At 38.5% G+C, this 24,851-nt stretch overlaps 1 protein-coding gene across 1 annotated transcript; it reads left to right on the forward strand.

Annotated features, from left to right (window-relative positions):
• Positions 1 to 681: 681 nt before the first annotated feature.
• Positions 682 to 23,549, forward strand: fbxl2 (F-box and leucine-rich repeat protein 2). Its single transcript, XM_026929603.3, has 14 exons — positions 682 to 1,136; positions 3,481 to 3,542; positions 3,649 to 3,703; positions 3,798 to 3,872; positions 4,165 to 4,259; positions 4,719 to 4,883; positions 12,899 to 13,025; positions 16,406 to 16,480; positions 17,318 to 17,448; positions 17,576 to 17,636; positions 17,786 to 17,830; positions 20,371 to 20,427; positions 20,548 to 20,760; positions 21,865 to 23,549. Exons 1-14 carry the CDS (start codon positions 1,107 to 1,109, stop codon positions 21,970 to 21,972), a joined length of 1,299 nt encoding a protein of 432 aa, XP_026785404.1. The 5' UTR covers positions 682 to 1,106; the 3' UTR covers positions 21,973 to 23,549.
• Positions 23,550 to 24,851: the final 1,302 nt, after the last annotated feature.

Consider the following 24,851-nt stretch of genomic DNA (forward strand, 5'->3'; position numbering starts at 1 on the left):
AGAAAAGCCAGCAGTGTGTGTTGGATGTACTCCTGCTACAGACCACGACTACACTGCTAGTCACCTGTGATCGACTGAAAAGAACTAGCTAGCCAAGTGTAAATAGCTAGCTATTTATTGCTTACATTAATATAATATTAATTGATTATTATATAGAATATTATATTATATGAATATTAATAGAATATAACATTAATTGTTAGCTCAGATTTGCTGTCCGGGTGTGGGATTCACACCTGAACCTAACCCCCTTCCCCTGCTCTGTATGACAGACTATATCATTTCAACTGACCTGACTAATTTGAATGGCCCAGACTGTGTAATCTGAGCTGCAAAGAACTATTTAAGCACTTAAGAGGTTCTTTGAATTGTCACTATTCTATATAGAACCACTGCTTTTACCAAAGAGCCCTTGAAGAACATTGTGGGAATAAATGGGTTAAATAACAGGCTTGCTCAGTAAATATGGAGGTGTTTGAATGAGATTTGTAAGCATTACGTGTAAATTATAGACTAATCATTTTTTATTCAGTGTAGCACTACAGGATTGTGTTATTCTGGGCAGAAAGATGAGTGCACACAGGCTCTGAACATTATCAAAACAATCAGCCACGCGTGTGTTTCCCGCATAAATGACGTCACGGCGCCACTCGCCAATGCGCTGTTAGAACAGGAGTGTATAAAGTCATGGGCTGGAGTTAATCGACTGAAGACCCCTGAAGCTAAGTAGCTGTATAGCGTTTCGCGTTTACTTGCATTTCTTTGATGTAGTTGAACATTAATCGTGCATTGCAGACCCTGCGATCTGAGATCGAGTGCGAGCGGAAATGTAGTCAGGGTAGCGACTCGTGAGGCGGAAGTGAGGTTATAGCGCAGCAGCAGCAGCAGCAGCAGCGGTCTGCTTCGTCCATGTTATTATTGTTATTTTGACTGGGATGGTTGCGCGCGGACGGCGCTCAGCCCCGGACTCCTCCGGTCTCCGAGACTCACGCGCGCGGCTCTCTGTGCTGGAAGACGCGCTTGTGTAAAGAGAGCAAAAGAAATAAATCCACAAGAAAATCTGCGCTCGTACCAGACTCCGTGTTATTGTTGACATCGCGGCGGAGATGAACAGCATCACCAAGGGCAGATTCGAGGTAACGCAGATTCGAGGTGATGTGAGGCCACTTTAGAGCTATTTAATTGCGCGTGAGGAAGCGGACAAGGGCGATGGGCGGCAGCGCGTGCGTGACCGTGCGTGTGCGTGCGTGTGCGTGTCTATGTGAGGGCGTATGTTTGTGGGCATTTGCATGTGCGTGCATGTGCGTGCGTGCGATCCTGCGTGTTTTGGACCCGAGTGGAGCTCTTGTTTTTACGTGTCATGATGGTTTAGACGGTTGTTTTGGTCGGTAATCCGATCATTACACGGCACGGCTGAGCTCTGAGGCCTGAATCCGTTTAGCTGGATCGTCTCGCGCTCTCGGTGCAGTCCAGATCAAGCTGATATTCTGCGCGTGCTTTTAAGAGCACAAAGACTACAGCATACTGCTGTATTAAAGAGTGGGTCAAAACAGCACGCCACCTCTGAGACTAGCTGTGTAGTGTGCGGTTCAGGAGGAAGGTAGCACTATTTGGGTGGGGAAAAAAATCTGAAATGGCTTCTTATGTGAGCTATAAAACACTGTAGATGGTGTCTGAGTTATTATTTCAAGCCACATATAGTGCACTGTATAGGGGGTGTGGGGTCATTGCCTGCTCTTTAGTGTATAACTGGTGTCCTGTGTGTCACTGTTTGGAGATTTCATCTCACAGGTGTCGCATACAGTTGATTGCAAAAGTCTTCATCCTCTATGATTTCTGTATCTGTGTTGCCTCACAGACAGGATGACTGTGTCCCTCACAGCATTGTGGTTTCTGTTCAAGATGCAGCAACATTTCTGTGCAATATTTATCTCTGCAACATTCTCCTCTTTTGCAGTATTTTCTTCTCCTTTTTTTTTTACTTACAGTGCAGTATTTTATTTTTACTTACGATGCAATAGTCTTCATTCCATTTATAGCAAACAGTCCATGCAATTACATTTCCTGTTATATCAAAATGTGTAATATCTATGAGGACAACCAGGGCTCAGATTCCTTGTGTACTCTAATGTACGTGGCCAATATAGCCTGAATCTGATTCTGATTCTGAAAAAAAAAAAATTCCCAGCTGTGCATGATATGTGAGGTGTGTCCTGCAACAAGACAACAATCCGAAACATCAGAGAAAAACAACAGAAAAATGATAGGAATGCAGTTATTCTACTTATTTTCCCAATGCAATACTGATATCAGGGCTCCAGTATCAGTAGATAGTTGATGCTGACCCTGTGCTGACATCCTTACAGTGATTCTCTGCGAGTTAAGCAAAGTATTAGATGTGCAATGGCGACAGGATTTAAGACATATTGTCCTATGATCCGTGCAAGATTTGTGTTGTGCCGGTCAACATTGCACAAATTCACATCACTGGATTGGATTGGTGCATATGTAAAATCTGATCTAATACTGTTTCAAGCTAGAACCAGTCTAGATATCAATACCCAGCACCAGATTGGTGCCTCCTTAGGGAAATAGTCTGAAATAAACCAAAAGAAAGAAGTCAAAGTTTTGCCTTGATGCTGTCTGTCTCCAGACCTGATTTAAAAAAGGTATGTCAAGTGCAAAATTTGCATCGCTGGAGCTTTCTGGGTAAAAAGCAATGTATCCATGTTTTAGAATTTTCTACAAAAATATAATTATAAGATATTAAAAACAGAATATGGGTGAATCCTATAATAAGACAACAAAGATGTTTTGCCAGTATCATCTTAGTCTCTAGAACTGATTGGAAGAAGGGCAGAGCATGTCATCTGGTAGAGTTGTCGTGAATGACATCGTAACAGAAGTCAGTCGAGAATAATACACTAAATTTGTGCAAATAGTTGGATGCAGTTATTAAGGCAAAAGTCTTAGGCGTCCAAGTCTGTTGAGAATATGTATATCTTATTTAGACTCGTTTTTTTGTTGCTGTTGTTATTTTAAAATGCACTACTTGACCGTTTTTGTTGTGATAACCTGGGATAATGAAAAAATTATAGAATCTGTGTAATTTGTGGGAACTTAATCCACTGAATGGCTAGTTGGTCAAAATACATGGCTTCATCATGTCTTCATTTTTCCTCAGGAGTATACAAACCTTTGCACTGCACTATAGTATTTAGTACAAAGTAGCATGATTTTACAGTATATCAAATTATTGGTACCATTATTTTATATCTTGTTGACACTTAATGCTTTTTCTGTGTCTGCACATGTATATTAATTAAATATAGTCAAACTGCAGCCCGTGTCCAGGTGTGTGTTCATCTAAGAGAGCTTTGCTGAGCTTGGCTAAGTGCTGGTCAGACAAACTTGTGAGCCAGGGTTTGAAATTTGCATTTATGATTAATGGAAGGTTTCCCTGCTTATACTTTCCCACAGGTGTTCTCAAACAGCGATGAAGCCCCGATCAACAAAAAGCTTCCCAAAGAGCTCCTGCTCAGGTACGTTTAAACCTACACCCCCGTCCACAGTCTGAGCTGTACTAGACACTGCACTTTATTATGATCTTTTCTAATACGTATCATCATCGCCCCTTTCTTTCCTCAGGATTTTCTCCTACCTAGATGTGGTTACGCTGTGTAGGTGTGCCCAGGTATCCAAGGTATGTCCTACATTTAAGGTGTGTCTCCTTCAGTTAAAATGGCATGTCCTTGAAATATTGAGAATCTGTTCTGTATTTTTCTGAAAATGTACAGGCATGGAATGTTCTAGCACTGGATGGAAGCAACTGGCAGAAGATTGATCTCTTCAACTTCCAAACAGATATTGAGGTGAAAGAGGAGCCATAAATTACTGTGTGAAATGTAGCTGGAGTATATTATGTGTGTGTATGAGGCATAGTGTAAATATATGTGTGTAGGCATAGGAAAATATGTGTTTGTGTTTGTAGGCATTGATTTATTGTGGTGATGTGTGCGCGTGTTTGTGTGCGCGTGTTTGTGTGCGCGTGTTTGTGTGCGCGTGTTTGTGTGTGTATAGGATTAGTACTGAGTCAGGAGGCTTTGTTGCTGAATCCATAGACCGTCTTTTTCCTTGTCTTAATTTCTCTCTCTCTTTTTTTAGGGTCGTGTGGTGGAGAACATTTCAAAGAGATGTGGTGGCTTTCTGAGACAGCTGAGTTTGAGAGGTTGTCTCAGTGTAGGCGATGCTTCTATGAAGTGAGCTTCACTCACAATCACAATTTGCTTTACTTAGCACCTAAATCATTAAACTGTGAATTGTGATATTGAACAGCATGTCCAGTTATATTTGTTGTGATTGCACTTCTGGATCTGATTTATGACATGACAGTTTATAAGTCAATAAGACTCTATAAATTTGGTTTGCAGACTTTCCAGCCGTTACGTCTATTGCATTGGAGCTCTGAATTTTAACACTGAAGTACACTGCTTAGTAATCTTAGTAAAATATGGCAAAGGTGTCCTCGTTTTCGACATACGAATCTTGAATGATTGACAGTTGCCTAGGTGTTTTGAACTGTTATTAACTGATCCCCATGGTTACGATGATCACATGAACAACTGCAATTTTCTGGGTAGTAGATAACATCTTTCGTGGTCAACAGAATTCAAATTTCAGTGATCCACAGTTGAAGATCTTATGGTTATCTTTGGCAGGACTTTTGCGCAGAATTGTCGTAACATAGAGCATCTGAATCTGAATGGCTGCACTAAGATCACAGATTCCACCTGCATCAGCCTCAGCAAGTTCTGCTCCAAACTCCGCCACCTGGACCTCACGTCCTGTGTGTCCATCACCAACCATGCACTCAAGGCATTAAGGTCAGTGACAGGTTTTTAAATGTCTACCAGGCTAATGGGCTGAAAGGGAGGGGATTTTTGTTATATTTTAATAGCTAAAACCTGTTTTTTGGATACATTTTAGTGTTGAATTAGTACGTATTTGGGCTCTGCTTGTTATTTAGCCATTGTCTTTAAGGGATAGGAGTGCTTGTTCCATTATCTGAAGAGATCTTGGTGTATTTGTGTACGGTAGTGTGTTTTTCTGCCATGGTTAGAGTAAAACCGAAGTAGCAATAACTTGAGATTAGACCCATGTGTCATATCTCCTCATCATAATATAAAAATGAAAATGTGATATTGCTTAGTATTTGTAATATTTTACAGTAAATTGCATAAGGGAAGAGCTACCATAATACATAATTATGTAACAAATATATGTTTCTGAAAGCGTTCTGATATTCAGCAGCATTATCCTTGTTATCCTTGTGTAAAATCGCAATCTATTAGAGCTCTGCACCCACCCAGTGTGTAACTCTGTTTACAGTAGGGTTGTCATGGTAACTTATTTCTAGCTGATTGCATTGGATTCCTATTTCCCCCATTCACCTTCCCAACACATTTAAAAAGCAGCATCCGAAGCTTCTTCAGTCTAAACATGGTTTAAAACCTATAAAACCCAGAGGTCCAGAGTCAAATCATGTCTTCCTCCTACCCTTGTGGTGTGCCATGATCACTCGCGATCGGTGGAAACGCCCACCTGAGCACACAGAACAGAAGATGACGTGGAATTACATAGCTAAAGTATTTAGGATTTCGTTAGGATTTTTAGAACAATTTAGTCACAATTTTATTTGTAGCCTATGTCAATCACTGGATTTGTAATTCTCCAGTGCAAAAAATAACATCTTAGCAAGTGAAAATACCTTGATTGTAGTCAGATTTCTCCAGCATTTCCTATTATAAGAGTACAGTAAACTAAATATAATAAGTTTATTTCTAGACATCATTTCTAATTTAAAAGCTTGAAACAGTCTTCTTCTGTTGGCAGGTAATTTTGCTAATTGTAAGCAGTAATTTTTAGAAGAAAGCAAAATATCTGCCAATAGAAGAAGAAAATGTAATGCTTGAAATTAAAGAAAAGGAATAAGATGTCTAGATACAAGTTTAATAATCTTATATTTGGCTTAGTGAAATCTTATAATAGGAAATACTAGACAAATTTGACTATATTCAAAATAAATTCACTTGCTAGTATGTCTTTTTTTTTTTTTTTTTTTTTTTTTTTGCAGTATAGATATTTTTTGCTAATCTGCTGTTGCTTTTTTATTTGTATTAAATGGAAATAAAGTATAAGTATTATTTTAGGTAATTTTAGCCTATTTCATATTCTGTTTAGATTACGTCTCTAATTTTGAGGGTTTAATCCCTAAATGAGCACTCGTCATCAATTAGCACTGAATATGTGTTAGTCAATGCTGATATATGATTAGCACTGATGTCTTTTTAGGTCCTTTGTAGGTTCTGTAGTTTGCTGTGTTTGTTTGCTATGCAGTGCTTTGGGGTAAATGCAAAGCCAGCATTTGTTAAATGAAACACCAAAACCTCTTGCTACAAACTACTTCTGTCAGTGAACTTCCACAGTACATTATGTCTAATCTCGGCCAACTCTCTAATCTCATGGTACACTGCACTGCCACTTTATTTAATTAACTCTTAACTCCATGACCCCTTCGTTAAGACCTGTGAGTTTTTCACCCTTTGAAGTCAGATAGGGGAAATAAGAGGATCTAGATATTTTGAGAATGATTGAATTAATGGCTTAAAAGTATTCTGATGACTTTCTTAATGAGTAGGAGTCCAGATCTCCATTAACCGAGTTCCTAACCTTTACAGAGTTACAATATAAATCTGACAAACTGGGTTTAGCCTTAAGTGACTCTAAAGTGAATGTTTAATCGAAAGGCTATAGCACAGTAACTAATTCGTGCAATGTCTAACTTTGTTTATACCTGGGGCAATTTAGAGGTTTACTACTACGGCTGCTTATACACTCACTTACAGTATACAACTAACTGATGGGCCAGCAGATTTCCCATACATCATGGAGAGTGTGGCAATACATTTATGGCATTTGACACATGCCTAAAGAAATCCTGGAAGCCCATTCTGTTTCTTTGATATATAGATATTAAATTAAACCTGATGACAAAAGTGAAATAAAAATGAAAGTATGCCATAGTACCTCAAATAATGAGACCGTTTCTCAAACCTAAGAGAAAATATTCTTGAAATATTTCAGATTATTATTAAAAATAATATTTCCGATTATTTTTATGAGATTTGGTACACAGGTCATTAATTTAAGATACGTATGACTAGGCATATGGGGCATTAGAACAAGATTTATTACTTTTAATTTCCATATAGCTGAAATGGACTTCCATAGTATTCCATTTGTGGTAATTTGTACTATAAAATATTATAGTATTCTCTTTGTCATATGCAAAATAAATACGAAAAAAAGAATAAAAATTAATTTCAATAAGCAGACAAAAGGCAGAGTAAATCAAATTAATTAAACCAAATTTATAATTTAATTTTCCAGTTTTTAAGCAAATATTAATATTAATTAACTCTCTGTTTCTTATGTAACGTAATAGTATGATGTTTGTAAGTAGGAAAGGTTTAGGATGGTGTAATTTGGAAGCGTCTACACTCATGTTATCTTCCTCCACTCATTCCATTCCACTCTTTTTTAATTTGTCACTCATCTGTATACTGCCACTGAAATAAAATAAAACCGAACCAGAGAAAAATAAAAGAAAATGATCTCAAACCAGATGTCATCGACTGGTGGACTATGTGGAAAAAATACTGTAACGGAGTCAATAAATGTGTTAAAAAACTGCCTGTAGTTCAACGACCCTAGTTTTCAAAACATGAAGCAGCTTGGCTTCTGTTCCTCTGTTGTGTATTTATGTAGGTTATTTAGCTGAAGGCAGCTCATCAGACCAGAGACTAGCTACAGGGCTTGGGGGGTCAGAAAGGGAAGTTTAGTCTGATTAGTGAAGTGATGATGTGGCAGAAAAGTTGATGAATGTTTAAAGACAAATGGACAGAAAAGAGAAGTCTGCATAAATTTTCCCACATTTTAAGATCAAAACAGCCGTGTCTCATCTGTTCAGAGTAGAGGTGTGCATGGCATTTAAAAAGCTGTGGGAGTAGGCAGTTTTATTAATACAGTGCATCTGATATGAAGCTTGAGAGATAATGGAAGGCCACATTCATTAACATGGAAATGTATAGGTTGCTCATGCGACATTCATTTTTATATATCTTTAGAGTTCTGATCATTTGTTTATATTTTGGGAAATAGAACCAACTAATTGTGTTAGAAAATATTGCAGGCAGGTACAAAAAAAAATAACAGTGGGAGCGATTGTAGGATTGGGAAAACTTTCTGCGAGAGGAGCGGACTTGAGTGGAATTAATAATACAGACACAATGTGCACTCTTCTATTTCAGAGTCCATGGCGCAAGTCAGAAGTGCTAATGTGAAGCTCCGCTATGAAACAAAACAATACCACTTCAAATTGTCTTATTTATAGCCAAAAACTAATTGTTAATTGTTAAGCAATAAAAGTTCACTCTTGTCGCAATATAGTCATCTTAGTTGCTTATCCAGAGCTTTTGAAGCAAGGAATTTTATGTAACTGAACCTTGTAGACTTGTAACTTGTAATCTTGTAACTGAAATTTTAGGTGAAGACGTCTGCACTTTGTGCTGTTGTGCATGGTTCCACACGGATACACTAAATTTCCCAAAAAGGTTTATGCCAAAGTCTCATTCTTTTAAATTTTGTTTTTATGCCAGCTGAAAATGGAGAGACCAATCACAGGATCAATAATTTTTCCAGCCAGTAAGGGATGGATTTTAATCCATAGATGTAGTTGACCTGCATGTGGTCTGTTTTTTTGTATTGTCTAGTTTTCATTTGTGTAGTTGTTGTTTATTGTAATGTCTTTACATATTTCATTATTATGTATAATAAGGGAAAAATGCCTTCTTTGACCTTTTTTGAAACAAGGGTGAAAGACTTTATTTGAATATTGGCAGTAACGAAGCACATGTAAAAATCACCTGGGATTCAGAAAAGTCAGACTAAACCCTCAACATCTAAAATGTTTACAATTTATACATCTTACACACAAGATTTATCACCCTTATGTGAAATATTTGGTATCCTGTTGGCTGAGATGGTTCTTTTTATCCTGCTCCTGTTTCTTTACTATGATTTGCATACCTTCCTCATGCAAGTCTGAATGTGAGGCCAGACTTGAGGACCTTTCTATGCGACTATGATGATTCAGACACTGGCTGTAGCAGCTTATCAGCCTTACAGTGTGGGAACTTAAGGCATTTGGATTCAGATCACAGCAGATCTAAACCTTCCAAACCTTGGATCTTTCTTGCAGACTGAAATTCCTTACAATATTGTCTGTATTAAGAAAATGATTTGATATCATGTCTTTCCAAGGTTTAAGGTCTAAAAGACAGACTAATTTCACTTAAAACATTAAAGGCCTGACTATAAACATAGTTGATGGACTGGAAAAATTGAGACAGAAAACCACACACCTGTTCCTGAATGAATGTTTACTGAGTAAGCTCCCCATAGCAACATGATCCTAATTTTATCACAGAATGATCTTATGGTTCAGGCATTGGAAAGAAAGAGTTAAAGGATTTAAGTTAACCAGGAACTTGTGTGGGAGTCATAGGTGGCAATGTGCATGTGTGAGTAAGCTTTATGTGAAATTTTTATAAAGGCCAAAACCAGTAATAATAGGTGAATATAAAATCCGATGTACAGGAACATGCAGGCAAGGCCAACATACTGTAACAGAAACTTCTTAGGCTAAAAAGGAATAGAAATTGAAAATGTGGCTCACAAATAAATTAAATAAGACACAGTTTGAGGTATCAGTATTCAAATACTGAAATCACTCTCCATGTATTTGTTATGCATTGTTTCCACATTTAGTGACTGAAAATAAATTTTAAAAAGGAGGCATGTCTGGCAATATTTTGATGGAGCAAGCAGCAGTACTGTGTTTTGCAAGTTAAAAAAACTTGAGGGAAAAAAGTCTCATGAAACTCGTGTGTTTCCAGTAATGATTAGTACAACTGATTTAAATGTTTAAAGGTTTAATGGATATCTTTCAAGTACCTTGAGAGGAGGAAAGTTTAATTGCAGTGGAAAAGTGCTACTTGATTACGGCACATTAAAGATGATAATCCTTCTTCTGAAAGTTAACCAAATATCTGTTCATTTAGCCTTATGGATATTCAAATATTAAAAATTAGTAAGAAGACACATACCTTTGCAACATGTTCTCATCCAACCCCCTACCCACCACCCCCACCACCCCCACCACCCCCACTACCACCCGCCCTTTGTATCTCGATAGTCCACTTGATCCATTTGCATTGCAAAGGGAGAAGGATATAACAGGAAGTTTACAGTGGAAGTACACTGAAGTGAATGCACGCTAGTTAAAGTGCTTTCTTTGACAGTGTGCACTCATCAATTTGTATATAGGATGATTGGTTTTATAAAACCCTATTAGAAGTTATAAGTATTTAATGGCCATTCTTAAACAACTTTTGTTTATTTTATTTTATTTATTTTATTTATTTTTTTTAATCTTGTGCCAGATCACAAAATGCCTTCTGGCCAGGTTCTGCTACAAAGTCTACAGTTATGTTGACTCAGTTCCTCAGGGTGTTTAATACAATTTCTTTAAGATGATAAAGTATTAGAATGATGTAAGGTTGTAAGACCAGAAATTGCTTCATGTGTAAATAGTGAGAAGTCGAAAAAGATGATTAAAACAGTAGGCTGCATATTTGTCTCTGTCACACTAAAGGCTGTTCCGCTCTGCAGGAGCCTTCCAATACAGTGAAGAAATGCAGCCTACATTCTGAACATTTTGAACTCGTGTATCCTTCCCAATCTTTAGTAGTCCATAGTGCTTTGAAAATATAAAGAACATGAAAGAAAGCTAAGCTGACGGAAACTACATTTCAACACAAACATATGTATAAGATTTAAAGTTGCTCACATTTAAAAAAAAAAAAAAAAAAAAAAAAAAAAAAAAAAAAATTGGTCTGTTTTTTCCAACATCTGTATTTTATTGAATGTGTGAAGATGAGTACAACTCTAAAAATTCTGTCCCTACATCTTTCTATGAAAAGAAAATGGATAATGGTTAGCTTTTAGATGTAGAGCTAGGTAGAGGTTCAAAAATTTTATTTGTATTGCTTCTACCAATAGAAATTGTCACCGAGTATATTTACAGAAATCCAGATGTAGATTTAGATTCCTAATGAGCAAGCCAGAGGCAATGGTAGCAAGGAAAAACTCCCTGAGATGACTTAAGGAAGAAACCTTGAGAGGAACCAGACTCAAAAGGGAATCCATCCTCTTTTGAGTGACACCAGGTAGTGGGATAATAAATAATTATTCTTCTGTAATGATATACTATAAAGCCAAACGGTATCAAATGAGTTGAGAGGATGAGAATTGGGCATAAATTGTTTTGGGAAATAGGTTATCAAAGAGGTTATCCATGTGGGACCATGCACAACAGCAGAAAGTGAGGCAGAAGTGGAACATCAGTATGAAACGTGCAGGTCCGGAGGGCAAAAGCAGCCAGAGTAGTAGAGGTGTGTCACGTCAGGCAGCGGGAGTACACGTACAGCTCGATAGAGAGAACAGATTATTGAGTATGATCTTATTTGACAGTGGTGTAAATTGGTTTACATTGTGATCAGAGTGCGAGCAGGGACTCCGGAAGGTCTAGTGCTGACAGCATAACAAAGGGAGAGCCAGAAGGCAACACGGGCATAATGGCAGCCTGGGAAATAAAAGGCCCCGCTACTTCATCGTCTACAAACCCGAGTGTTTGTGTGAGAGTGGATCACAGCGTTTTAACATTCCAGTTTACTATAATTCTCTACGCCCATGAAAGCCACAGATCTGCACATTCACCTATGTGGTACAAGGCTTTTCTTATGCTGTTGCTAAACCTTATCACTTCCCGATGCTGAGAAGGGTCTACATAGAACACTGCTACTAAGAATTTATATAATTTTGAAATTGCTACTTAGAATAAGAAGATATTCACGGACATCAAAATAACTTGCGTTTTGGGCTTAATGTGACTAAGAAGAATTGGTGTGGAGTGAGTACTTTTTTTTATTGCTTTATGTCCCTGTGTCATTATACATATACTACTGTCCAGACCTGTGTTTAGAATTTTCATAACCCAAAAAACCTTAATCATTGCAGTGATTGAAACTGTAATGTTTTACTAATTATATTTCTAACCATTATTTCATGCCTCTGTTTTTTGTCAGTTTCTAAAATTGCAGGTTTGTTATATGTTACAGCTCAGGGTTAAATTAGAAGGTGTTTCTTTTCACAGGCTGTTCTGTGAGATCCTTGGTGAACCACTTAAGCTACACTTTTGCAAGAATAACAAAAATATAAAAATAAATAACACCTTAAAACAATGTCTAATCAAACTCCTGTTTTGGATTTCAGTAGAAGTTGAATTTAGACATGCCAAAAAAGCTGAATGAATAATTAAGAAATTAACTGTAATTGTTTGAAGTCCATTTTAATGTGTTAATACCTAGTATTACTGCTCTGTTTTAAAAGTGTCAATCAGATGCCATAAACAAAAAAAAAATCTTTTTTTCAGGTTTTATTATATATTGCTGACATAAATGTGAAACTATTTGCTTCGCGAATAGTGAACATGGAAGAATCAGTAGCAATATCACATCAGATATTCACTGACATCAAAATAACTTGCATTTTGGGCTTAAATGTGACTAAGAAGAATTGGTGTGTGTGTGAGTACTTGTTTATTGTCCCTGTATCATTATGTCCCCAATATTGGAAAAAAAAAAGAATTGTGGCTAAGTGTTAGTAAAATCTGTGTGTGTGTTGTCCTTGTCTCAAATCATTGATTTGTGCATTTCAGTGAGGGCTGTCGCATGTTAGAGAATCTGAACTTATCCTGGTGTGATCAGATCACACGTGACGGTATCGAGGCGCTCAGCCGTGGCTGCACCAGCCTCAAAGCACTGTTCCTCAGAGGCTGCACACAGGTACCGCGCACCCGCGCGCACACACACACACACACACACACCCACAGAGCGCACACTGTGTAACGCTAGTTACATATGCACTTGTGGTCATATGAACCCCACACCAGGGGCACTGTCTAACACCTTAATAACCCCTTGTGCACGTATGCACGTATGCTCAGACATTCCAACAAACTCACATAGTGAACTGTGATGCAGTATTTGCAGTAAATACCCTGGAACCTCCTGACTAGGAGCTCTGGCAGTTATACAGTGTTCATAAAACCACAGTTGCATACTTAAATAGCATTCTTTTTCACTCCCCTGAACCACCAGGATAACATTTATTAACAATGTCATGAGAAACAAGACTCTGAGCTGCACTGAAAGATGCTCAGAGATGAGCTTTACAGCACTGGCAGGGACTAAGTTAACTTTGCAAAAACTGAAGAAGGTGCAAGATGATGCCCAAGTTGCAGCAGACCCTTCATGGAGAGGTAGGCCCATGAGGAGGAGGCTCTCCTTTTTGGTTAGTATATCACAGTAGGGTTTAGGAGTCCATTTTTTCGACCCACTGGGCTGCTTAGACATGAGAACACCCCTTTTCTTAATTGGTATAGCAGTTCAACAGCTGGCCTGAAGATTGAATGGCTGTCGTCCGGTCCAGATTACACTGCAGTAACACAGACTGAGCACAGCAAGAAACATTCTGTAGGCTCATTGTCGTTGAAAGCTGCAGGGTCAATAGACTGATTGACAACGTATGATATGACCTTGGGCAGAAAACCTAGATTCAGCCACAAGAGTCACCTGGCTTCCAACACATACAAAGCAAGTTTATCATCAGAGCGTACAACTCTACAGTTGTCTTAGCTGAAGTGATGAGTAGCAGAAAGGCACTTCTCAAAGATACCCACCTCAACGCCAACATGAGAAAGACATTTGCGACTCCAGCGCACAAGGGAGGTCCCATGTAGGGAACATGGCAGATGGAGGCATCTCGCTCCCTATAGAGAGACAATAATCCTATGAGACTGAAATATATATACAGTACCAGTCAAAAGTTTGGATACACCTTCTTATTCAAAGGTTTTTCTTTATTTTTATTGTTTTCAACATTGTGTATTAATACCAAAGACATCCAAACTATGAAAGAACACGTATGGAATTATGTAATAAACAAAAACGTGTTAAATAACCCAGAATATGTTTTATGTTTTCGAATCTTCAAAGTAGCCACCTTTTGCTTTGATGACAGCTTTGCACGCTCTTGGCATTCTCAGTCAGCCTCATGAGGTAGTCACCTGAAATGGTTTTCCAACAATCTTGAAGGAGTTCCCAGAGGTGTTAAGTACTCGTTGGCTGCTTTTCCTTCACTCTCCAGTCCAACTCATCCCAAACCATCTCAATTGGATTTAGATCGGGTGATTGTGGAGGCTAGGTCATCTGATGCAGCACTCCCTCACTCTCCTTCTTGGACAAATAGCTCTTACATAACCTAGAGGTGGGTTTGGGGTCATTGTCCTGTTGGAAAACAAATGATGGCCCCACTAAGTGCAAACCAGATGGGATGGCATGTCTCTGCAAAATGCTGTGGTAGCCATGCTGGTTAAGTGTGCCCTCAATTTTGACTAAGTCACCAACAGTGTCACCAGCAAAGCACCATCACACCTCCTCCTCCATGCTTCACAGAGGGAACCACACATTCAGGAACCGTCCATTCACCCTCTCTACGTCTAACAAAGACACAGCGGTTAGAACCAAAAATCTCAGACTCATCAGACCAAAGAACAGTTTTTCACTGATCTAATGTCCATTCCTTGTGTTTCTTGGCCCAAGCAAGTCTCTTCTGCTTGTTGTTCTTCCAAAGTAATGGTTTCTTTGCCGCAGTTCGACCATGAAGGCCTGACTCATGCAGTCTTCTCTGAACAGTGGATGTTGAAATATGTCTGCCACTTGAACTCCGAGAAGCATTTATGTGGGCTGTAATCTGAGGTGCTGTAAATCAGTGGTTTCTGAGGCTGGTAATTCTAATAAACTTAACCTCTGCAGCAGAGGTAGCTCTTGGTCTTCCTTTCCCGGGACGGTCCTCATGAGAGCCAGTTTCATCATAGCGTTTGATGGTTTTGGCGACTGTACTTAGGGATACATTCAAAGTTCTTGAGATTTTTCGGACTGACCAACCTTCATTCAAGTAATGATGGACTGCCTTTTCTCTTTACTTAACTGAGTGTTTCTTGCCATAATAATGATTTGTACAGTAGTTGTAGTAGCACTAATAGGGCTGTTGACTCTGTAGCCACCCTTCCTCTGCACAAGACAACTGATGGTCTAAAGCACATTAGGAAGGCAAGAAATGTCACAAATTAACTCTTAACAAGGCACACCTGTAAATTGAAAACCATTCCTGGTGACTACCTCGTGAATCTGAGAGAATGCCATGAGTGTGCCAAGCTGTCATCAAAGCTAAATGTAGCTACTTTGGACAATCTAAAATATAAAACATATTCTGGGTTGTTTAACACGTATTTGTTTACCACATAATTCCATGCGTGTTCTTGCATAGTTTGGATCTCTTCAGTATTAATCTACAATGTTGAAAATAATAAAAATAAAGAAAAACCACTGAAGGAGAAGGTGTGTCCAAACTTTTGACTGGTACTGTGTGTGTGTGTGGGTGTGGGTGTGTCCAAACTTTTGACTGGTACTGTGTGTGTGTGTGTGTGTATGTGTATATATATAAAATAAACATTGCACACAATAATTACATTTTCCATAACAATAGAAGAAGCCATTTAGCATTATTCTAACAAAAAATCCCTGTGACATACATGTGGGGGACTTAAACACTCACTGTGTTTAGACCGTGTGGTCCTCCCTGCCAAAGGCAGTATGAGGTGGGCGGGTACCTTCTAAGAACTGGAAGGTGGGACCAGGGCGTGCTGTGGATGGACCGTTTGGCCATGTTGGCTCCGTACTCTTGTTTTTGCCAAAGTCTCGACTAGTCGACTTGTCTGCCACCCCTAATACACACAAAGCCTAACGCATCTTCTGCATTGTACCTACAGGCCAAAACTTTGGAATCAACAGTAACCGTTTGTATGTAAAATAAGCACATCAGTTGTATTTTTTGAAGTGATAACAGGAAGTAATTTACTTGACTTATTAACATATAATAAGAAGGGCTTAGTTAAATATATGCAGCAATAGTCTGTAATTAATCAGATTCTTCGTTTGTTTTTTCATTCGCATTTATATTCCTTTAATGTAGAATTCTACTTTACTGTAAACCTAATGATATACACCTGACTCTACATTCAGCTGCTCCTGAAGGCTCGATTAACTGTGTTGGGTGTTATAGTATGTGTGTTTGTGTGTGAGCAGATGTGTGTGTTTTTCAGTTGGATGATACTGCACTGAAGCACCTGCAGAAGCACTGTCCTGAGCTCGTGACAATCAACATGCAATCCTGCACAGTAAGGCAGTGTTAATTGTCCTATTGGTGTGGCAAAACAAAAATTGCACAGGGTACATTTTTACTGCATCTTCATGGACACTACATTTCCTCTGATTAAAGGGTATAGTAGTACAGTATATAAACATAAACATACAATAATACATGATCAAGAAGAATATCAGAGTATAGCAGGTCCATATTGCTTCACTTCTGAGTTGTAATAAAAATATGGAAGGTAATAAATATAGTGGCTACACCTATTTAATGTGCAATATTCTATATTTTTAATGCGGTTTTCCTGCAGCAACGTTTCATGTAGGTGTGGAGATTTTATAATTTTTTTTTTTTTTAATATTAGAGTATGCCTGACAGTAAAGTTCAGTTCACACCCAAAATATTTCTGAGGCATTCTTAAGTTGCATGTGTCATGAACCAGATATGCTACAATTTTAACTAACCAGCTCTGTCAGAAGTGCAGACTCAGGATTAAAGCATAATCTTATCTATCCTACCTCCTTTTTTATTCAAAATGTTCAAATTTATTTTTTACATGAAGCATAAGCTCTATAGAAATCACATACTTTGACTATCTGTGCACTGTGAACTTTATTAAAAATCATAGTGTTATAATTGTGCTGAGTGTGGTGATCATACTCGTTACACCAACATGAGGGAGGCGGACTAAATTCTCAGCTGTGCTTAGAATGTAGGTTTCAGATCAGTTATGTGTTTTTACTTAGGAGTGCAACATTTATTGCAGCAGACGATTTTAATTAATGTAATGAACAAACAACAGGACAGTAATGGGCTAATGCAAAAATGAGCTAATTAAAATTTGGCTGTTTATATTTTATAGCAGATAACAGACGAGGGTTTAGTGAGTTTGTGCCGCGGCTGTCACAAGCTGCAGATGGTGTGTGTGTCTGGCTGCAGCAACATCACGGACGCCTCTCTCACTGCACTCGGCCTCAACTGCCAACGGCTAAAGTAAGGCTTTACACACGTGCATGCATTCTCACCCACCATTCGCTCATATTTCATTTGATGTGTTTTTTTTTTTCTTTCTCTTTTTTTAAAATTTTTTTAAATTTTTTTTATTTTTGCAATTGGTTAGGATCCTGGAGGCTGCCCGCTGCTCTCATGTGACTGATGCTGGTTTTACTGTTCTGGCGAGGGTGAGTGGATTTAAGCTCATGCACACAAACACACACTCATACAATGACATTTACTGCATAAAGAGCATCTTAAAAGCTGAATGAATGGTAAATTCTCTGTTTTAATATGGATTCTACTGAATGTATTGTTTCTTTTTCACTCGTTTCAGAATTGTCATGATTTGGAGAAAATGGATTTAGAGGAATGTATTTTGGTGAGTTATAATAAGCAGTAGCAGATCACCCATTTTAGATTGTTTATTTTTGTTCCTCGTGTGTGACAGTGCCAGATGTTGAGCAGTAACAGTCAAATGTTTTGGCACACCTTTTTTTAAATTTAGTATTATATTAATATTTAATTATATATTAATGTATAATATTGATTCATTTATCAAAGTATATTATTACTTTTATTATTATCCACATTTTTTAAATGATATTAAAGACATCAAATCTTTAAATTGAGCAGTAACAGTCAAATAATTTGGCACACGTATTTTTTTATTTATTATTATATTAATATTTAATTATATATTAATGTATAATATTGATTCATTTATCAAAGTATATTATTACTTTTATTATTATCCACATTTTTGAATGATAGTAAAGATATCAAATCTATCATGAAAGATTCTGTGTCGCTGCTTACATGCAACATCTGATGAGATGGACCAGATAAATATGAATACATCATAGATTACAGTTTAAAAATTGTTTAAAATTGAAATATTAAATTTCACCACCAGGACCTTTAGACAAACTGGAATGGCTTTGTCCTTATTGTGTCCTAGACATTAAGGTCAAAGGAAACAAAGTCGATTTCTTCAGATCAGTTTCATTAACACTGGTGCCCTCCAGGGCTAGGTTCTCCTACTCTCTGTATTCCAAATGATACAACATTAGAGGGATTGAATACTAACTGGCATAAAAACAGCACACATGGACATGATATGAGTCTCAGTAGTGCAGTGTGAATACTGATACTTGAAAACTACCTCTGGCCATACATGTTAAATTGATCTCCTAAGTAGGAGGACAATCAGTATATTAAAGACAGTTCATCAGAGGCTTTTCTGTGTAAGAATGCTTAGGAAATTTGTCACTAGGAAGTCTAAAATACATTTCTAGTAGTGATGGAGAGTGTACTGAGCATGACAAGGAGCAGTTAGAGAAAGTTATTTTCTCCAACTTCTGCTTAAGTGTACTGCCTCTAAAATTATCAGCTGTGAACGTCCATCTATCATCACTATTAATTCGAGCATAATGGAAAGGAAGGCAAAAAAGTGTGCAGATATGTCTCCCCAGGTTACTTTTTAAAACGATTCCTTTTAAAAAGAGACTGAGAGGTAAAAAAACATTTCATGACGAAGCATCTCATGCAATACAGCTTATTTTTGTAACAGCATTCAGCCTTCCACTATTAGACTTTTTACAGTTAAATTAGGGCATGGAAGTTCAACTGTTGCATGTATATATTATTTGTTGTTGTTCAGAAATGTTACTTTGCTAGTAATTAATTCATACTGGAACAGTTTTTTGTGGTCTCTTGTTTTTAATTAGGTTTGTGTGTGTGTGTGTGTGTAAGTATGTATGTATGTATGTACATAGCACTCTTTTAGAAACACTATACTATTACTGAGTAGGGCCTCACTTTGCTCTCAAAACAGCCTCAATTCTTCTTTGTATGGATTCCACAAGATGTTGATTTTGGTCCATGTTGACATGATTGCATCATGCAGTTCCTGCTGGGAAGGCCACTGAAGTATGTTGAAGTCATTATGTTCAAGGAACCAGTTTGAATGACTTTTGCTTTGTGACATTGTGCGTTATCATACTGGAAGTAGCCATTAGAAGATGGTTAAATCATGGCCATGAAGGGATGCACATGGTCAGCAACAATACTCAAACAGGCTGTGGCATTCAAGCCATGATTGATTGGTATTATCAGGCCCAAAAGGTGCCAAGAAAACATTCCCCACACCATTACACCTCCTCCACCAGCCAGGACTGTTGATGCAAGGCAGGCTGGGTCCATGGATTCATGCTGTTGGAGCCATATTCTGACCCCACCATCTGTGTGTCTCAGCAGAAATTGAGATTCATCAGACCAGGCCAACTTTTTCCAGTCTTCAACTGTCTAGTTTTGGTTAGTCTGTGCCCACTGCAGCCTCAGCTTTCTGTTCTTGGCTGACAGATGTGGAACACTCCTCATGGTTCGACATGTGCATTCTGAGATGCTTTTCTGCTCACCACAATAGCACAGAGTGGGTATCTGAGTTACTGTGGTAGGCTCAAACCACTCTGGACATTCTCCATTGACCTCTCATCAACAAGACCTTTCAAATGCTGCTCACTGGATTTTTTTTCTTTATTGTACCATTCTGAGTAAACTCTAGATGTTGTGGTGTGTGAAAATCCCAGGAGATCTGCAATTATAGAAATATTCAAACCAGCCCATCTGGCACCAACAAACATGCCATGGCCAAAATCACTGAGATCACATTTTTCCCTGTTCTGATGGTTGATGTAAACATTATCCAAAAAGTACCCTAAAAGTAAAATTTATAGATGAAATATTCAAAAATCCTGAAAAAAAAAAACAACCAATCAGGTTTGTATCCATTAACAGAATATGTAGCTGCTGTGTGTGTGTGTGTGTGTGTGTGTGTGTGAGATGATGATTCCACATAGTACTTGCAGATAGTGAACTTTTTTAATTTTGCGTTTTGTGTTTTTGTGTGCGACTTTGCAGGTCACTGACAACACACTGGTTCAGCTTTCAATCCACTGCCCTCGGCTCCAGGCCCTGGTGAGGCTTTCTGTTTTGAATGTGTGTTCATGACTGACAAAAGTATGTGAAGAAGTGTTTGAAAGATTACAAGGACTAATGAACTTTTCCTTCGTGTGATTATAATCCTGCATGTTGCAGAGCCTCTCGCATTGTGAGCTGATAACAGATGATGGGATTAGACACCTGAGCAGCAGTGTGTGTGGTCAGGAGCGGCTGCAAGTGGTCGAGCTGGATAACTGCCCCCTGATCACAGACATCACTCTGGAGCACCTGAAGAGTTGCCAAAGGCTCGAGCGCATTGAGCTCTATGACTGCCAGCAAGTCACTCGTGCAGGAATCAAACGTATCCGAGTGAGTCATCAACTGCTGCAACACCCACATTATACCTCTTCAGCACATAAAACTGACTACTGAAATGAGCTGGGTAGTTCAACCAGTAGTTCAAATCACAGTAGTTCAAATCATAGGTTTATATTAATGCATTCATGCATATACATGATCGTTTCTATAGTAACAACTTATTCACAGGGACTTCTATCTTGTATAGTGGATGTGCTATATAATCTAAACCTAATAATAAAAGGATTTTAAAAAATTTGTTTTTCATTGGGGAAAAACTAATCACAGTTGAAATGGTTTTCGGTCAGCGCTTTGTAACAGTCAGTAAGGTTCCCGCTATGGCTAAGTCTTCAGGACAGAGGACTCTGTACTTGTCAGTTTCTCAGTAACATTAGAAACTGTGTTTTTTTTTGTCTTATTAACTTCAAGTCAGAGAAAAAAAAGAGAGGCTGGTGAACTGTTTATAACTGTAATAATGGAAGTGATAACAGGAACTACAAGTTAGAAAACTACTTTTACATCATAGTGTTCACACCTGTTACGTTATCATGCCAAACCAGCTTGGAAACTGTCGAAACACCTGCGCTCCACACCCCCATAGCCATATGTAACCATAATAGACAGGGTAACTGAAAATCTAAATCTCAGCCTGTTGACAAACTGCTAATAACGTCTCTCATACACTATATGGCCAAAAGTATGTGGACACCTGACCACACCCATATGTGCTTGTTGAACATCTCGTTCCGAAGTTGAGCCCCCTCCATTTGCTGTTATAATAACCTCCACTCTTCTGGGAAGGCTTTCCAATAGATTTTGGAATGGGGCTGTGGGGATTTGGGGCACTGTGCAGGCCGGTAGAGTTCATGTCTTCATGGGCCTCGCTTTTGCACAAGAGCATTGCTGGAACAGGTTTTGGCCCTTTTAGTTCCAGTGAAGGGAAATCTTAAAGCTACAGTATACAAAGACAATACAACTTTCAACTGTGTGGCAACAGTTTGGGGAAGACTCACATATGGGTGCAATCTTCAGGTGTCTACATACTTTTGGCCATATAGTGTATACCAGCATACCGCCAACCACTAGTGCTTTTTAATGCTGTTACTTCTTCTCTAGGCTCACCTTCCTGAGATTAAGGTCCATGCCTACTTTGCACCAGTCACACCCCCTCCCTCAGTGCATGGAGGGGGCCAGCGTCTCTGCCGTTGCTGCGTCATACTCTGACAGTGGATGGGGCCTCTGAAGCATTTCATGGAGAGTCAGTCTGTCAGTCAAACTCTAAACCCCACCTTGCTCCTGCTGGCCACTCCTGCTAAACTCCTGCTGAAGTGTGGCTGGGAAAGGCACGGTTGGATCAGTGAGGGTTTATCTGTCAGCCGGATGGAGCTACACAATTTATTGAAAAAAAAAAATCTAATTCAAAATACAAAGAATAATTACTATGTAAAATGTGACATTTCAGATGGAATCCACAAGAAGAGAGTGGGAAAAGCCACCTTGTAAAATATTTCACATTTGGATTTGTAGAAAACACATTTGTGGAAGTACTTAAAGCTGTATGACATCGAACTACTGACTACAGAACCTTGTCTGTGTGGGAAGGTCTCTGAGGGCTTGATGAGAACCAGACAATGTTTACTTCTTGATCCACTGTTACCAATTTGAATGCATTATTTCCTCGTAAAGGGAATCGTTATATCGACAGGAATGATGAGCAAGGAGCAGGACATGACAGTTCTGTATTTGCAGTGGGACTTGTTAGAGACTTTTACAGTAACTGATTCAGAGAATGTTAAAATATAAACAAAAAATAACACTACAACCAAGCATCCTGTGTTCAACCTGGAGTAAAGTGGTTTCTGTCAGTGCTCAGCATTCTTTACAGAAATTGATAAAACACTTTGATGAATCCTGCTACATTCAGCAAGACTGAGTTGGAAAGGTAAGGAAGAGATGAAGTATATATGTGGACAAAATAGGGCTCATTCAGATTTTTAGGCTCTAGCAATGGAATGAAGGAATATTAGGAGTGACTTCATATTTTTAAAAAAAATATCATATTTACTGAAGAAGTCTAATGGAGTAGATAAAGATGAATTTTAAGTTCTAAGTGCAATATTTCAAAGGCCCAGATTTTCTGTTCAATATGTGAAATGGTGTTCTTTTTACAATTCCCATATACAATCTTGGTTGCTGCCAATCGTTGCAGTATTATTTAATAGGCCAGGCCCCGGAATGTAATTTTCTTTTTTTTCTAATTTTACAATTTAATTTCCCAAGTGCACATATATAATCTGCATAATCTACACTTATGTAGTTCTGAGCACTGAAAAACTGAATGCACCTTGGGCCTCATGTTACTAATGCAGATGACTGTTGAATTAATTGAATTGCCTAATCAGTGATGATGGCTTCTGGGTGCGAGTGCCTTTGATTTTTTGCAATGCTGGAATGGGCATGGGGAAATCCAGCCTCAGAGATAAAAGACTCAGGGCTGTAATGTGATTCGTCAGATCTTTTTCTTTCCTGCATCTTTGATTGTCAGCATTGAAGAAAAGAGGAGCAGCGTATACAGGTGATGGACGGCACACAGCAAGCAAGCACTGCATCCATGCTTGGTGGGTTATTGTAGTTGCTACTGAAGAATGAAGTGTGAAGTGTAATTCTGCAGCAATGTAAAGGACAACCCCCTTCCCCTATCTCTCATTCAAATTTCTGATATCCATTTGGGAAAAAAAGCTACCTGTCCTTGTGTTCTGGTGTTACTGTGACATTTCTTGAAATAAAAGATCTGAGCAGTGTGTCACATTCAGTGTGGTTCCTATCACCTATTGGACTTGTTTCCATTTTTTTTTAAAATACAGAGCTCTAATCCATTACTGCTACAAATTAATAATATACAGTCCCCACCAGAAGTATTGGAACAGCAAGGCCAATTCTTTTGCTTTTGCTATACGCTGAAGACTTTTGGGTTTGAGATCAAAAGATGACTATGAGACGATAGATCAGAATTTCAGATTTCATTTCCTGATATTTCCATCCAGTAACATGGCACCTTTGTTGGCAGACTACCCAGTTTTTATGTGAGCAAAAGTTTTGGAACAGACAGGCTTAAAGTAAATATAACACTTGATATTTGGTTGCATATGTCTTGCTTGCAGTAAGTGCACCAAGCCAGCGACCCAGTGACTTCACCAAACTGTTTCATTCTTCTTTTGGGATGCTTTTCCAGGCTTGTACCACAGCTTTTTCAGTTGTTGTTTGTTTTGGGGGTTTCTTCCTTCAGTCTCCTCTGCAGAAGGTGAAATGCATGCTTTGTTGGGTTAAGGTCTGGTGATTGACTTGGTCAGTCTAAAACCTTACACTTTTTCCATCTGATGAAGTCCTTTGTTGTGTTGACAGTGTGTTTTGGGTCATCGTTCTGCTGCATGATGAAGTTCCTCCCAATTAGATTGGATGCATTTCCTTGTCAAGTGGCAGACAGAATGTTTGTGTAGACTTCTAAATTCATTCTGCTGCTACCATCATGAGGCACATCATCAATAAAGATTAGTGAGCCTGTCCCAGAAGAAGCCATGTAAGCCCAATCCATGACACTACCTCCACATATGATCTCGTATGTTTTGTATCATGAGCAGTTCCTTTCTTTCTTTCTTTCTTTGGCAAGTAATATTCACATGTGTGCGAAAAGCAACGAGTACAAAGAATTAAGTGTTGCATGTTGGGAAGAGTAAAACAAGACACAATGGGTTTTCCTGGAAATAAACTGCCAGCCCAAAAAAAACTTATTATATTAAAAGAAAGATGTGTGAGCGTTTCAAATTTCCTTAAGCCAGCCCTGTTTCAGAGTGAGGTTGCCTTTCAGAGCTACTATTGTAAATACCTCTGTCTTGTCAGCTTTTAATCAGTGGAGACGTCCATCTTCCTGAACTCAGAGGTTATAGTTTTGACAACTAGCTAGTATTTCTTCAACATGTTTGTAGCATAAAGTACCTTATATTCAACCCCCTGCCCTCCAGCCCACCTGGCGTATCCTGATAATCACTTGTGGCTGCTGTGAATGGTCCCACCTTGATGGACTTAAACTGTTGTCAGTAAGTGCA

Source organism: Pangasianodon hypophthalmus, chromosome 23 (genome assembly GCF_027358585.1).
Source record: "Pangasianodon hypophthalmus isolate fPanHyp1 chromosome 23, fPanHyp1.pri, whole genome shotgun sequence".
In the NCBI taxonomy this organism is placed as follows: Eukaryota; Metazoa; Chordata; class Actinopteri; order Siluriformes; family Pangasiidae; genus Pangasianodon; species Pangasianodon hypophthalmus.

What these genes read in the sequence shown, in the direction of transcription:
- fbxl2 (XM_026929603.3), top strand. Translation starts at nt 1,107, where the DNA reads ATGAACAGCATCACCAAGGGCAGATTCGAG. An exon ending in GTAGGCGATGCTTCTATGAA is followed by an intron (nt 4,260 to 4,718) that starts GTGAGCTTCACT and finishes TATCTTTGGCAG; the next exon opens with GACTTTTGCGCAGAATTGTC. An exon ending in GTTTTACTGTTCTGGCGAGG is followed by an intron (nt 17,637 to 17,785) that starts GTGAGTGGATTT and finishes CACTCGTTTCAG; the next exon opens with AATTGTCATGATTTGGAGAA.